Genomic DNA, 13,008 nt, shown 5'->3' with positions numbered 1-13,008 from the left:
GCTGCATGCGTCTTGACTTATTTTCTCTAAATCTGTTCCATGATCTGTTTATGGAATATGGCCATGTCGTGCTTGCGTTCCTATGTAGTTTGTGGTAAAGTTGGACACTAAAGCTGTAGAGTGCTTCCTCATGCAATACTTGGTCAACCACGAAGACTTATGTCTTTGTTCAAAAATCTTTTGGGGATTGGTTAGATGATATCGAGAAAAGGAAAGCAAAGTGGTTGCAATTGGCTACTCATAGTGGGTTGAAGTTAAATTTGGAAATTGAAAAGCAAATTGAGGATGCTGAATATGTTTTGAGATATTGTTAATTATTTGATTGTATGTGCAACATTCTTTTTATTTTTTTGATTTATTTTTTTAAATAATATCTTATTACCAGTACTAAGTGTTAGACCAAGATATATAAAAAAATGACTACCATAGCATGTACTGAATACTGTACTATCCCCTGGTGGCAAACCATGAATAGATACAGGGCTGTACCATACTGAGCCAGTTGTGACTGGTACTCCCATACTGCAGTACTTCAAACCTTTCTTGAGACAACACATGTTTACCTTTTATTCTTTTACTGTTTGTGCACATGCATGTATGCTTGCATGTGTAAACACTGATGCATGGGATGGAGAAAGGGAGAGCATGTTAAACCTGATTGACAACCCACCCAGGTTGGATAGAAGTTAATATTCGAAGCTAATTAGTAAATTGATGACATCAAAAATCAAATCTCTTGAATATTCTTGCTTTTTCTTATTTTTTCCCGAGTGAGATTCCATCTCAAATTAATGAAGCTTGAATGTAAATTTTCTGTTGTAGTTAGCAAACCGAAAGTAAATTAGTATCTTGTATAGATATAGGGTTTCTCTGTAGTATATCTCTTTCAACTTATGATTATTTTGTCTTTATTCAAACAAATTTGATCATGCTATGTCAGACAAAAAATGCCATTGCCTCAAAATTTGTTGATCACTATGCTGTTTCTTTTTGAAATCACTACATTGTTTCTTTTAGCCCTGAAAAATACTGTAAGTTTATAAAATCTGATATAGTCGCCTTCACTTTTGAATGAGTTTAGGCTGTGTAGTCGTGCTTTTGACTGATACAATATGACTTACCTAATGCTTTGTTAGATTTGAATAGCCTTCATTGTTCAGTGACTGAAGGTGATTTCTTGTTTTTCAGGCTGCTTTGTGCTCTATAAGGATAATAAGAAAAGTTCCGGACTTAGCAGAAAACTTTATGGGCCCTTCTTCTTCTTCGCTGAAGGAAAAACATCATGGAGTTTTAATAGCTGGAGTTCAGCTCTGTACAGATCTATGCAAAGCTAGTACCGACGCCCTAGAATATTTGAGAAAGGTATGGTCCATATCGTGACTGTATCTGTTTCAAACTCTTTGCCATGTTGATTATACAAATGATATTTTATCTAATTTTGACCTTGATCAAACTCTTCTGTTACTTTCGTGTTTCTTATATTAGGTGAGTCTTTCAATCCTACATCTCTTTCAATTTTGTAAAGGAAACTATGCAAGTGGAACATAACTGTAATTGCAGTTCAGGAACTCTAAAAAACTTTAAGTTAACTTTTCCTGATGCTTGAATTTCTTTCATACTTTCATTATGTGGATTCTTTATATAGTCTTTCATTCTTTCAATTATATATCTTTCTTATATGCCATTGGTTTCTTCTAATTCTTTTTTTATTTATTTTGTTTTAGTACCTTTCTTCCACTGTTCATTATGATCATATGATTAGTGTCCAAATTGATGTGTAATTCAATTAAGCACAACATTGTGATATTAGAAATTGTGAGAAACTCTTTCAAGAGTTCCCTTAATTTGTGTTTGTAATGAGAATGGGTGTGGAAATAATGAGGAGGGTAAGAACCCTCGGATCTCTATGCTGGAGCTGGCTTGCTTTGTGTCTAGACCAATGAAATGACAGAAAACCTAGCTAGGACATCAAGGAAAGAATCGATGCAAGGGATTGGGGTGGCTTAAGTTTGACCTCTCCTGGTAATCATAGTACTTGGGACTAGCAATGTGTGAGGAAATTTTCCCATCTCCAAGTGGTTTCTCTGATAGCATGAAATTCCTTTCAGAGAGTCTAGAGAAAGTGAGAGATTCGGGATGATGTTCTGTTTAAACATTTGAGATTATTGAGCTTTTTGTGTGTTCTAGATTTGGTTCAGAGCGCGATTAAGGTTGAAAATTTGGTAGCAGTACTGGTCTCTGAGCAAATCTTTGCCATGCAACAACAGCGAGGAGAGTTTTTTTGCTGTAAAAGAAGTGCAATAAGATATGTTCTTTTTGGGTTCACCTTGAAGCACCAAATGGAATTTCATGACTGAAGCTGGTTTGGTAGGTAGCCTTGATGAGTGTTGCTCGGGATTGGAAAAGGAATATGCTTGGTTTGGACTCTTATTACTGAGATATTGGTCAGGGGCAACTTTTGCTTTATGTATACTGAAATTAGATTTATAGAAACCCTTAATTTGGCGTGTATTGCTGGTCCGAAAGACTCTAATTTTGCCAATTTTTCATTTATAAAATTAGTATTTTTTCCTCAATTGTGGCATAATTGTGCATCATATTATGGCATAATTGTGCAAGATGGAGGGCATGACTAGTGGCATTTGGGTTGCAAATGGGCCAAAAGGGAAAAAACTGGTGAATAAAAGCGCCACAGAGGCTAAGGGCATGGATGGGGCCTATTGTGGTGGCTTTCAGGTGCTACCAGGGTTTGTGAACTTAGTTGGAGCTACATGAACTATTAAAACTGGGGCTAGTATCACCAAACGACAAAACTTCTTATATTTTTTGGGCATAATATGACATCTTAACAGTTTCCAGGAGCCATGTGTTTTAGTATTTCTAACATTTTCAGACTTTATTTATCTCCTTACCATGGCGAGACTTGTCCTGCTGCCTTTTTGAAGTAATATGTAATCACATTGTTTTTCATCCATGCTGTTCTTTTCTGCGCCAGATCAGTCAGTGATTTATATGTAGCAACGGAAAAATATAAATCAGTTACATTTGTTGGCTTATCCATGTTTTCTTTTTGGAAGTCTCTGTGGATGATTATTATTTCCTCATAGTTTCGTAGTCTACATGAAGGGGATGATTAAAGTTTTTCAACTCTTGAACTCTTATTGCCTATCATGGAGTCCAATAGCTTTTTGTCCTGCGTGGAAGATAAGTGCCTTTGACTAGTATTTGAGTTTGAACATCTTGTAGATTCTCTCTCTCTCTCTCTCTCTAACACGCACACATGCACTTGCACTCACATGCACATAGTTCCAGTAGTCTTGTGACTGCAATTCCCTGCCAAATATGCTTTTGTCAAGTAATTGGACCATTTTTTACCATCTAATATGTTTAGCAATCTTTTTATTCTTAAGTCCCGGTATTTAAGTTGGTTGGACAGTATAGTGTAGTGTTAGGCATTCTGATTTTCATTTTTTTTTTCTGCATGAAGATTGTGTAATTTCTTGTCTTGGGTGTCAGTAGTTGTGTTAGGTTGCTTTATGTCTTGAAACTTCTGTTGTATACTTCCTATTTAAGTGGTTGTGCTTTTAACGTTTCATGACATAGATTAGTTTTCATCCTGATTATAGAACTGCACAGAAGGACTGGTTCGAATACTGAGAGATGTATCAAATAGTCCATATGCACCTGAGTATGACGTTGCTGGGATCACAGACCCGTTTCTGCACATCCGAGTGCTTAGGCTTATGCGTATGCTGGGCCAAGGAGATGCAGATTCCAGTGAGTATATGAATGACATTCTTGCTCAGGTAAATTTCCTTTGCTTTTATATTTTGAATTTGGTTCTTTTGCTGGCCTTGTAGGGTACAGTAATCATGTTTTGAGTTTCTCAATGAAGAAATTCAGTGTCTGGCCTAACCCAAATGCATCTTTGGTAGTTTTAGTGGTTTCTGTTGGAAAATGTTCTAGTTGGTTGTTTTTATCTGAAACTTTTTAAAAATAAATTAAAAGGATTCAATGATTAAAAAAAATTAAAAAAAGTATTAGTAATAAAAACTCGGAAAAAATTAAGAAACTTCATCCAAGTTTGTCACCGTACATACCGTTTGATGATAATTATATGTAGTTGGTGGTAGTTTAACATATACTAATGTATATATTGTCTTGATACTAAAATTGCATACTAAATGACAAAAGCATAAGGATAATGATGACCATGAATTAGAATACGAAGGAGCAAGAAGTAGGAATTATTGAATGAATCAAGGAGCATGATCAAGAAGCAAAAAATGTGATAGCATTATGTTTGCAATTAAGTGCTGAAATCTGGCTGTCATCAACATCTCTCCAGTGTATTTTGTAGTTAGCAATGTTATCTGTCATTTTATCTACCACTTTGTGCCCGTCATTCTCCCGCATCACCAACTGCATGAAATGAAAATTATGCATCCCCACTTCCATTGTAACATATGACTTTTTCCATACTCAAGAAACATTGTGCTGTGGGGAATGTAACCAAGAAATCGATGATATAACACTTGATTCATAGCCTAATCACCACAATTTGGAATCCAAACCTTTCATTGTACTTTGTTGTCTCCCTCACCTCAAGATCAAGATGGATATTGCAAATCCTTGTAATTATTTGACGACAGTACTGGTAGGCTCGTCTCTTTAGGGGCATCAGTTATGCTATTTTGATTTCTGAAATCGGGGAGGAGACGATAGAAACACTACAATCGGATGAACAAAGGTCAGAATACTTGTTCTATTATTCCTCTTTGATAATACAAATATTTATAGAATCTGATCATAAAATAGATCCCTTTATTCTTGGAAACTACAAGCTAAATTAAAGGAATAAAAGATAGAAACAAATAAATTTAAACCAGCTAAAAATCAGCAATCACAACCGATCAAATCTGAAAATTATCTCTTCAACAGATTCTGTTTTAAACTGAGATTGAATCAGATCAAATCTGATCCCACTAATCATGGAAGGATTCGTGATTTCAACACTCCCCCTCAAGCTGGGCTATATACATCGAACAAACCCAGCTTGTCAACCAATTTCTTGAATGCAGGTTTGAAGAGTCCCTTCGTTAGTAAATCTGCAGCTTGTTCAGACGAAGGTATATAAACCATACAAATCGTTCCTTCTTCTATCTTTTCTTTGATAAAGTGACGATCCACCTCAACATGTTTTGTCCTATCATGATGAACTAGATTGTGTGAAATTGCAATTGCTGCCTTGTTATCACAGTAGACTTTCATGGGTTCATTCTTCTTAATTCTGAGTTCCTTTAATAATAGTTTCAGCATTATTTCACAAATCTCATGGGCTACAATCCTGAATTCTGCCTCCGCACTGCTTCTTGCTGCAACTGCTTGCTTCTTACTTCTCCAGGTCACTAGGTTGCCCCATACAAAGGTACAATATCCAGTGGTTGATCGTCTATCTTTTACTGAACCTGCCCAGTCAGCATCTGTAAATGTTTCAACAGTCCTTTCCTCATTTTTTTTGAAAAATAGACCACGTATTGGAGTTCTTTTCAAGCATCTCAAAATCTGGTAGATAGCATCCATATGTTCTACAAAAGGTGCATGCATAAATTGACTTACCACACAGCGAAGGCAATGTCAGGTCTAGTATGAGAAAGATAAATGAGCTTCCCTACTAGATGGTGATACCTTCCTTTATCAACAGGTGTGCTACCTAGGCAGTCACACAACTTCTGATTTGGATTTATAGGAGTATCAGCAGGTTTACTTTCAAGCATGCCTGTCTCTCCTAAAAGATCCAACACATATTTTCTCTGTGATACTGAGATGCCACTTCTGTTTCTAGCTATCTTCATTCCAAGAAAATATTGTAAAGAACCCAGATCCTTTATTTCAAACTTGGTTGCAAGAGTTCTCTTTAACCTTTCCATTTCTTTACAGTCATCACCTGTTAAGATTATATCATCCACATAAACAATCAAAACAGTGATCTTATCCCCTATATACCTGTAGAACATAGTATGATCAGATTGAGCTTGTTTGTGTCCCTGTTGACATATAGTTTTCATAAATCTACCAAACCATGCCCGCGGGGATTGCTTCAATCCATATAGAGATTTTTTGAGTCCGCAAACTTTTTCCTAAACTCTAGCTTCATCAAAACCTGGTGGCAATTCCATATACACTTCTTCCTCTAAGTCTCCATTTAGGAAAGCATTCTTGACATCAAGTTGTTGAAGCTTCCTATCTAGATTTGCAGCAAGTGATAGGAGAACCCTTACAGTGTTTAACTTTGCTACTGGTGCAAAGATCTCCCGATAATCTATACCATAGGTTTGAGAAAAATCTTTTGCCACTAATCTTGCTTTGTAGCGCTCAACCGAACCATCTGACTTGTATTTGATGATAAACACCCATTTGCAGCCAACTAGTGATTTTTCTTTCGATTTTTGCACAACTTGCCAAGTCCCCTTTTTTTTCTAGTGCTGCCATCTCTTCCTCAACTGGCTTTTTCCACTTTGGAATTGACAAGGCCTCCTGCATAGACTTAGGTATATCTGAGGATGATAAATTTGCAATAAGAGTCCTGACCGGTTTGGATAAGTAGCTGTTGGCAATGAAATTGGAGATCGGATATTGTGTGCGAGACCGAACACCTTTTCTAAGACCTATAGGAACATCCAAATCATTACTAGTAGAATCAAAGTGTGGAGTAGAGTGATTATCATTACTTGATATCAGTTTAGATTCATGACTTTGTAGTTTGTCCGTGAGGTGTTCTACTATATGAGGATTCTTCCTCTTTGAATAAACACGGAGCTCTGGTGGTGCTTGGAGTTGCTCATCTCTCCCTATCATTGAACTTTCCTAATTTGTTGAAGGTTGAGTAGGAGTAACTGGAGTTCTAGACTCGAATTTAGCAATGGGGAGAAGAGGAGAGGAGGCGGTTGTTTTCCAAAACTTCCCATCACTATGATGCTCCCTCTGAGGGGAATTTTGTGAAAAAAGGTTGATTTTCGAAAAATATGACAACCTTTGAGGTATAATACTTATGAGTTTCTGGAGAGTAACACTTATAGCCCTTCTGAGTAGGTGAATAGCCTAAGAAAATACACTTTCTAGCTTTAGGATCTAATTTGGTTTTTTCATGATCATGAATGTGAGTAAATGAAGTACAACTAAACACTTTTAAAGGTAATGACACGACAGCTCTATTTTTTGGGTAAGTGTTTAGGAAGACATTTAGAGGAGTTTCGTAATTATGAACTCTAGTTGGCATCCTGTTTATTAGGTAACAAGGCATCCCCCAAAAATATTTTGGAACTTCGCTTGTAAACATAAGGGCTCTAGCTATTTCAAGAAGGTGGCAATTTTTTCTTTCGGCAATCCCATTTTGTTGTGGGGTTATAATACATGAACTTTGATAAATAATCCCATTTTCTAGAAGAAATTTCTCTAAGATAAGATTAAAATACTCACGCCCATTGTCTGTTTGAAGGATTTTTATTCTCGTATCATATTGGGTTTTTATCATGGAGTGAAAGTTTTTAGAAACATTCTCAGCTTCTGACTTTTCTTTTAAAAGATAAACCCAACATAACCTTGTATGATCATCAGTAAATGTTACAAACGACCTTTTTTTCCATTGTGTGTTTAATCTTAGATGGACCCCAAATGTCACTATGAATCAAGGAAAAAGGAGAAGATGCCTTATAGTTATGAGATGGAAATGAAGAACGTGAATGTTTAGCAATTTGACAAATGTCACACTGAAATAAATCTGTATTACGAAACAAAGTTGGAAACAAATTCTTTAAATACGAAAAATTTGGATGATCTAGTCTACGATGCCGTAACATTATTTGTTGTTCTCTAGGAATAGACTCACAACTCGTGGTTTGAGCTTGTTTATTCAAGATGGCTTCTTCTTCAAAATAGTATATTCCCTCACGTTCTTTAGCATTGCCAATCCTTTTCCCCGAAATCAGGTCCTGAAAAATGCACACAGACTCAGTAAAATGAACACGACACTTTAAATTTCTAGTCAATTTACTAATGGAAAGAAGATTGCAAGTTAAATTAGGGACATGTAAAACAGAGTGCAGATCAATAGATGGACTAATCTTAATAGTCCCAACTCCGGCAATAGTTGAAAGAGATCCATCTGCAATTTTTACTTTGAAATTTTCTGAACTTGGTGAATAGGAACAAAACAATCTTTCACACCCAGTCATGTGATCCGTGGCCCCGGAGTCAATAATCCAAGGTTCAATTTTGCTGCTCTTACATGCTGAAATAAAATTACCTCGTTGAGCAAGTGAAGAACCCGAAGAAGTGGCTACTGCAGGGGCAAGAGTGAGCAGTTTGTACAACTGCTCTAATTGATCCTTGGTAAGGGAAAGTTGCATGTTTTCAACAGGAGGTCTAGGCAGTGAACCCTTGGCTGAACTTTGATAGCTAGCACTGTCTCGAGGATTCGGTCTTGTGTGCTCTCGATACCCCTATCTGCTGTCTTCTCGGTTATCCTGCCTTGCAGGCCGTCCATGCAGTTTCCAGCACTTGTCTTTGGTGTGATTTGGTTTCTTACAATAATCACACCAAACATTGCTTCTCCTATTCGGTTGAAATGTCTCCTGTCCACGAGTAGCAAGTGCTGAAGTTTCAGTCAGCAGGTTCTTTGATCCCCCGAGCATGACTCGTTTTCGGCTGGCCTCCCTACGAACTTCAACAAAGATCTCAGCAATCAATGATGGGGGCTTTATACCAAGCAGGCAACCTCGTACCTCATCTAACTCCGAATTCAACCCAGCCAAGAAGTCATAAATCCTCTCCTTCTCGATTTGTTTTCTGTATTTCTCAACATCTTCAGGAGTTTCCCAATCAATTTGAACAAACAAATCAATTTCCTTCCACAACCTTGTAAGAGCATTGTAATACTGGCTCTTGTTCTCCTTGTTGTAAATCACGTGCTCTATTCCGAAGCTCAAACAATTGAGCCGAATTCTCAAGATCAGAGAATGTCATAGTTAGGGCATCCCAAAGCTCCTTAGCTATAGTATAGTATAGATAAGATTCTTTAATGTTCTCCTCCATAGAATTACCAATCCATGCCACTACCATGAATTTTTGAGCATCCCAGGTTGCTTAGGCTGCATCTCCTTCAGCTGGTTGTTTTGTTGCTCCCGTAATGTAGCCAAGCCGTCCACGTCCTCGGATAACCATCAAAGCGGAACGGAACCATTGGAGAAAATTGGTGCTATTGAGACGGGTTGTGGTGATTTGTAGAGATGAGTTTTCTGAGATGTTTGCAGACGGCATATTGACGGTGGTTGTAGTGGGTGCGCTTGTAGGGTTGGGTCCAGAAGTCTCCGTAGAGCCTCCGGACTCCTCATCCCTGCGCGCACCGGTCATGGCTGTTTTAGCCATTCCTCCATCTCAAACAACCCTCGGCTCTGATACCATGAAACCGGGGAGGAGACGATAGAAACACTACAATCGGATGAATAAAGGTCAGAATACTTGTTCTATTAGTCCTTTTTGATAATACAAATATTTATAGAATCTGATCATAAATCAGATCCCTTTATTCTTGGAAACTACAAGCTAAATTAAAGGAATAAAAGATAGTAACAAATAAATTTAAACCAGCTAAAAATCAGCAATCACAACCGATCAAATCTGAAAATTATCTCTTCAACCGATTCTGTTTTAAACTGAGATTGAATCACATCAAATCTGATGCCACTAATCATGGAAGGATTCATGATTTCAACAATTTCAAATATGTTGAGGGGACTATGATTACATATAAAAAACTTTAGCAGTCACCCAGTCAATGAACTATACATCCTCGATGCCTTCAAATATAATCTTTATTATAGATCTCCTTTTGTACTTGTAGGTAGCAAGGAGCCTGTTGGTTGTTGCAGTACTAGACCATGAGACAAGAAACTTCCCCATAAGGTTTTGACCTCATGCTACTGGCCATGCTTGTATCTTGAAGGGCACATTAAGCCACTGCCATCTGGACCCTGTGCTTTCACCTACATCTGCACTTTGTTGAATCAAATGTTTGCTTGCTGCTTCTTGATGCTATTATAATTGCTTTATGCTCCTTGGAGTTCGTATGTATTCTGATTAGGCCTCAAATTTGAGAAGGAGCAAATGTTTCTTTTAAAGAAGTGATGGATTTTTTTTGTTTTTAAACAACTGTTCAGGAATATTTAGTCTAAGCAGCTCTTTACTGGCTATATATATATATTTTTTGTAGGTTGCGACAAAAACTGAGTCAAACAAAAATGCTGGAAATGCTATTCTGTATGAATGTGTTGAAACTATCATGGGTATTGAAGCTAGTAGTGGTCTTCGTGTGCTTGCTATCAATATTTTGGGAAGATTCTTGTCAAATCGTGACAACAATATCAGGTTATTATTTTTTTCAGTAATTTCCAAGGACTGATTGTGAGAAATCTCCATTTTATAATTATCATTGACAAAATATTTTGCTTATTCTTTTTGCTGAAATGTAGTCATATATGCTGCAATGTGTGGCAGACTGGATTATTAGCATTAGTTAATTCTGAAGTTCGTGTACAGGATCTTTTTTCATTCATGCATTTTCTTTGTAAAATGAAAAAAAAGAATCAATGCTATATGCAATTTAGTGTAGGCTTGGTATATTATCATTATGAAGGATGATATGCAATGACCTTGCTTTTAGAGCTTCTGTTTGGACTGCTTAATCTGAACAAACAAGTCTTATCTGATATATGGAGATTTTAGATCCACTTAAGCACCATCATACAGCTTGAGAACAACTTTAAAGCAAATGCCATAGTCTTGTAAGTAGGCAAAATTTCTCAAAGGTTAACTTTGGTCTGGAGAGGACTTTTAGAGAGACCTATATACTTGGTTTTTATAATTTAAGCTCATGTAATCTTGCAGTAATCCCTTTTTATTTTGTTTTACAAAGAGGGCCTATGCTATAATTACAACCTTTTAGCTATATGATATGGATAATAGTTTCATGAACTAGGCTGACCAATCTGCAATTCTGCAAAACAGGTTTGGCACATGCACCATAAAACATAACCTACAATCTCCCCTCCACCCACAATCACTATTCCTCCAGATGTTTCGTTTAATGAGTATTTAATCTTTTAATGGTCTGTCATTTGTGTATTGTGTGGAAGAACTTGCGATGGATCTTACCTATTCGGAAAACTATTGGCTACACGGTAATTTCCTTTTTTCAGCCGTGATTTTGCCCATCCTAAATACCCTTGTTAAAGAGGAAAACATATAGAATCTTCCAGATCCATGACATTATCTAATTTGTTACCAAAATGACTGAACTGTTTTCTGAAGAAGTCTCAGTCTATCCTTGTTAAAAGATCAGCTAAAATCATGGTTTTAATTACCTAATGGAACTAAGCAGTATGAGGTGAACACTACTGACCTGCTATGGTATTGGTACATTATGGGGGCTCGGTACGCCTTTGTATGGTTATATGGGACAGGTGCTATGCTGACTTCAAAAATATGCTGTGTGTTGATTAGGGGGTCTATTGTATAATACCATACTATTAAGGTAATGATATGGGTCCCGGTACCGAGACTTAAAACATTAGTTGGAATACATTTTGATTACATATTCAAATTTATTATCTTTTATATTACAATACTATATGATAGTACTAAAGTACATATTACTAGTATGGATCCTATATAATGCTTACCAAAGATAATAATTAGTGGGAAAGGACTGGATTTACTCCATGGTAACTACAAGAGGAACATAACATTGGAGCATTTTATGGTCCACATTTCTGAGGAAGTAGGGGACCAATTGCCCAATCTCAACCTTGGGGCTTCAGCGATGATGATCATGATGTATGAGATTCATTAAATGATTGGAAATATACTCAAAGCTAAACTTCGAAAACCAATATTTAATGTCAGTGATATGATATGCCAGAGAAAGAAATAAAGACAAAAGAAATGAAGATGAAAAGAGGCTATGAACAAGTTCATCGAGGTTTTATTTCATTACATTACGTGGATGCATCAGAAAGGCTATATGCATTCTTTTGTTACCAAAGAAAGGACAGAAGGATAAAGAATTATCAACACCTGATAAGTTGCACGCATGAATTGGAAATGCAACTCACAAGTATAATGCATTTGCTGAGTACCATTGAGAGTAAAAAGGAAATTTTCAGAAGATAGCGATGAGGGGACATTTGGTCTAGTTTGAGGATTAGAAAAGTAGAGGGAGAACTAGAGTTTAGTTCAGTTGAAGTAGGCGCAGGTTTTTCCTCTAGGAGGTGCTGACTTTGGTTACAAACAAATGCCTTATAAATCTAAGCCTAGTATATGGAATGCAGATCCTTGTTTAATTTTAAAGCTAGTAGTCCAATGGATCATGTGCATGTATGCGTCAGTTACTGCTATTCATGAAGTGGTAATTTGGTGCAAGTGCTATTCATGATGCGACTATAAATGATGCACATACAATTGGATTATTTCTTCATGATACACTGTTAATGAACAAGAGTAGGAAAGTGATGCACATAATATTGGAATTACGAGGAGTAGGCGTAAAAGTAATTCATGTTTACATGGGAGTGTGTCTTTAGCGCGAATAAGGATAGGGCTGAGGATATGCTTCAATTTGATGATGAGATCTCAGAAGGCCACTCTGTTTACATCGTTTCTGTCTTCCAGAAAGATGCAGAGGTAGATTGAGATGTCTGAAGTACTGCTAAATTGAGGGATGATGTAGAGATGGACCTTTGGGTTGTTACGCTATCATCAAATTCTATGGAGATTTAAATAGAGAATGGTCGGACAATATTTAATACTTCCCTATGACTAATTTTACCGCATGAACAAATTTTAGGCATTAAAGTGGACCTTCATGGCATGAGGCAAGATTTAGATGTCTCGGTGGATGAGTGGTTGAATTAGGAATTAATTAATTGGAAATATTCTTTTGAAGAAAATAAT

General features: G+C 36.7%; 1 protein-coding gene across 3 annotated transcripts in view; it reads left to right on the top strand.

Moving 5' to 3' along the window:
- Positions 1–13,008, top strand: part of LOC103701594 (AP-1 complex subunit gamma-2-like) — a 37,767-nt gene that overhangs the window by 4,884 nt on the left and 19,875 nt on the right. For 2 of the 3 annotated variants that reach the window (XM_008783716.4, XM_017841472.4), the window contains exons 4-6: positions 1,189–1,362; positions 3,627–3,806; positions 10,271–10,425. In XM_008783716.4, the coding sequence (XP_008781938.2) occupies positions 1,189–1,362; positions 3,627–3,806; positions 10,271–10,425 (509 nt within the window). The remainder of the gene's footprint in view (positions 1–1,188; positions 1,363–3,626; positions 3,807–10,270; positions 10,426–13,008) is intronic. The other variant, XM_088716137.1, reaches the window with a different exon arrangement.

Source organism: Phoenix dactylifera, chromosome 2 (genome assembly GCF_051530095.1).
Source record: "Phoenix dactylifera cultivar Ajwa chromosome 2, Ajwa_hap1_PhDact_Kaust_v1.1, whole genome shotgun sequence".
In the NCBI taxonomy this organism is placed as follows: Eukaryota; Viridiplantae; Streptophyta; class Magnoliopsida; order Arecales; family Arecaceae; genus Phoenix; species Phoenix dactylifera.
Note: the sequence above shows the minus strand (reverse complement) of the source record. Positions and strands in the feature narration are given on the sequence as shown.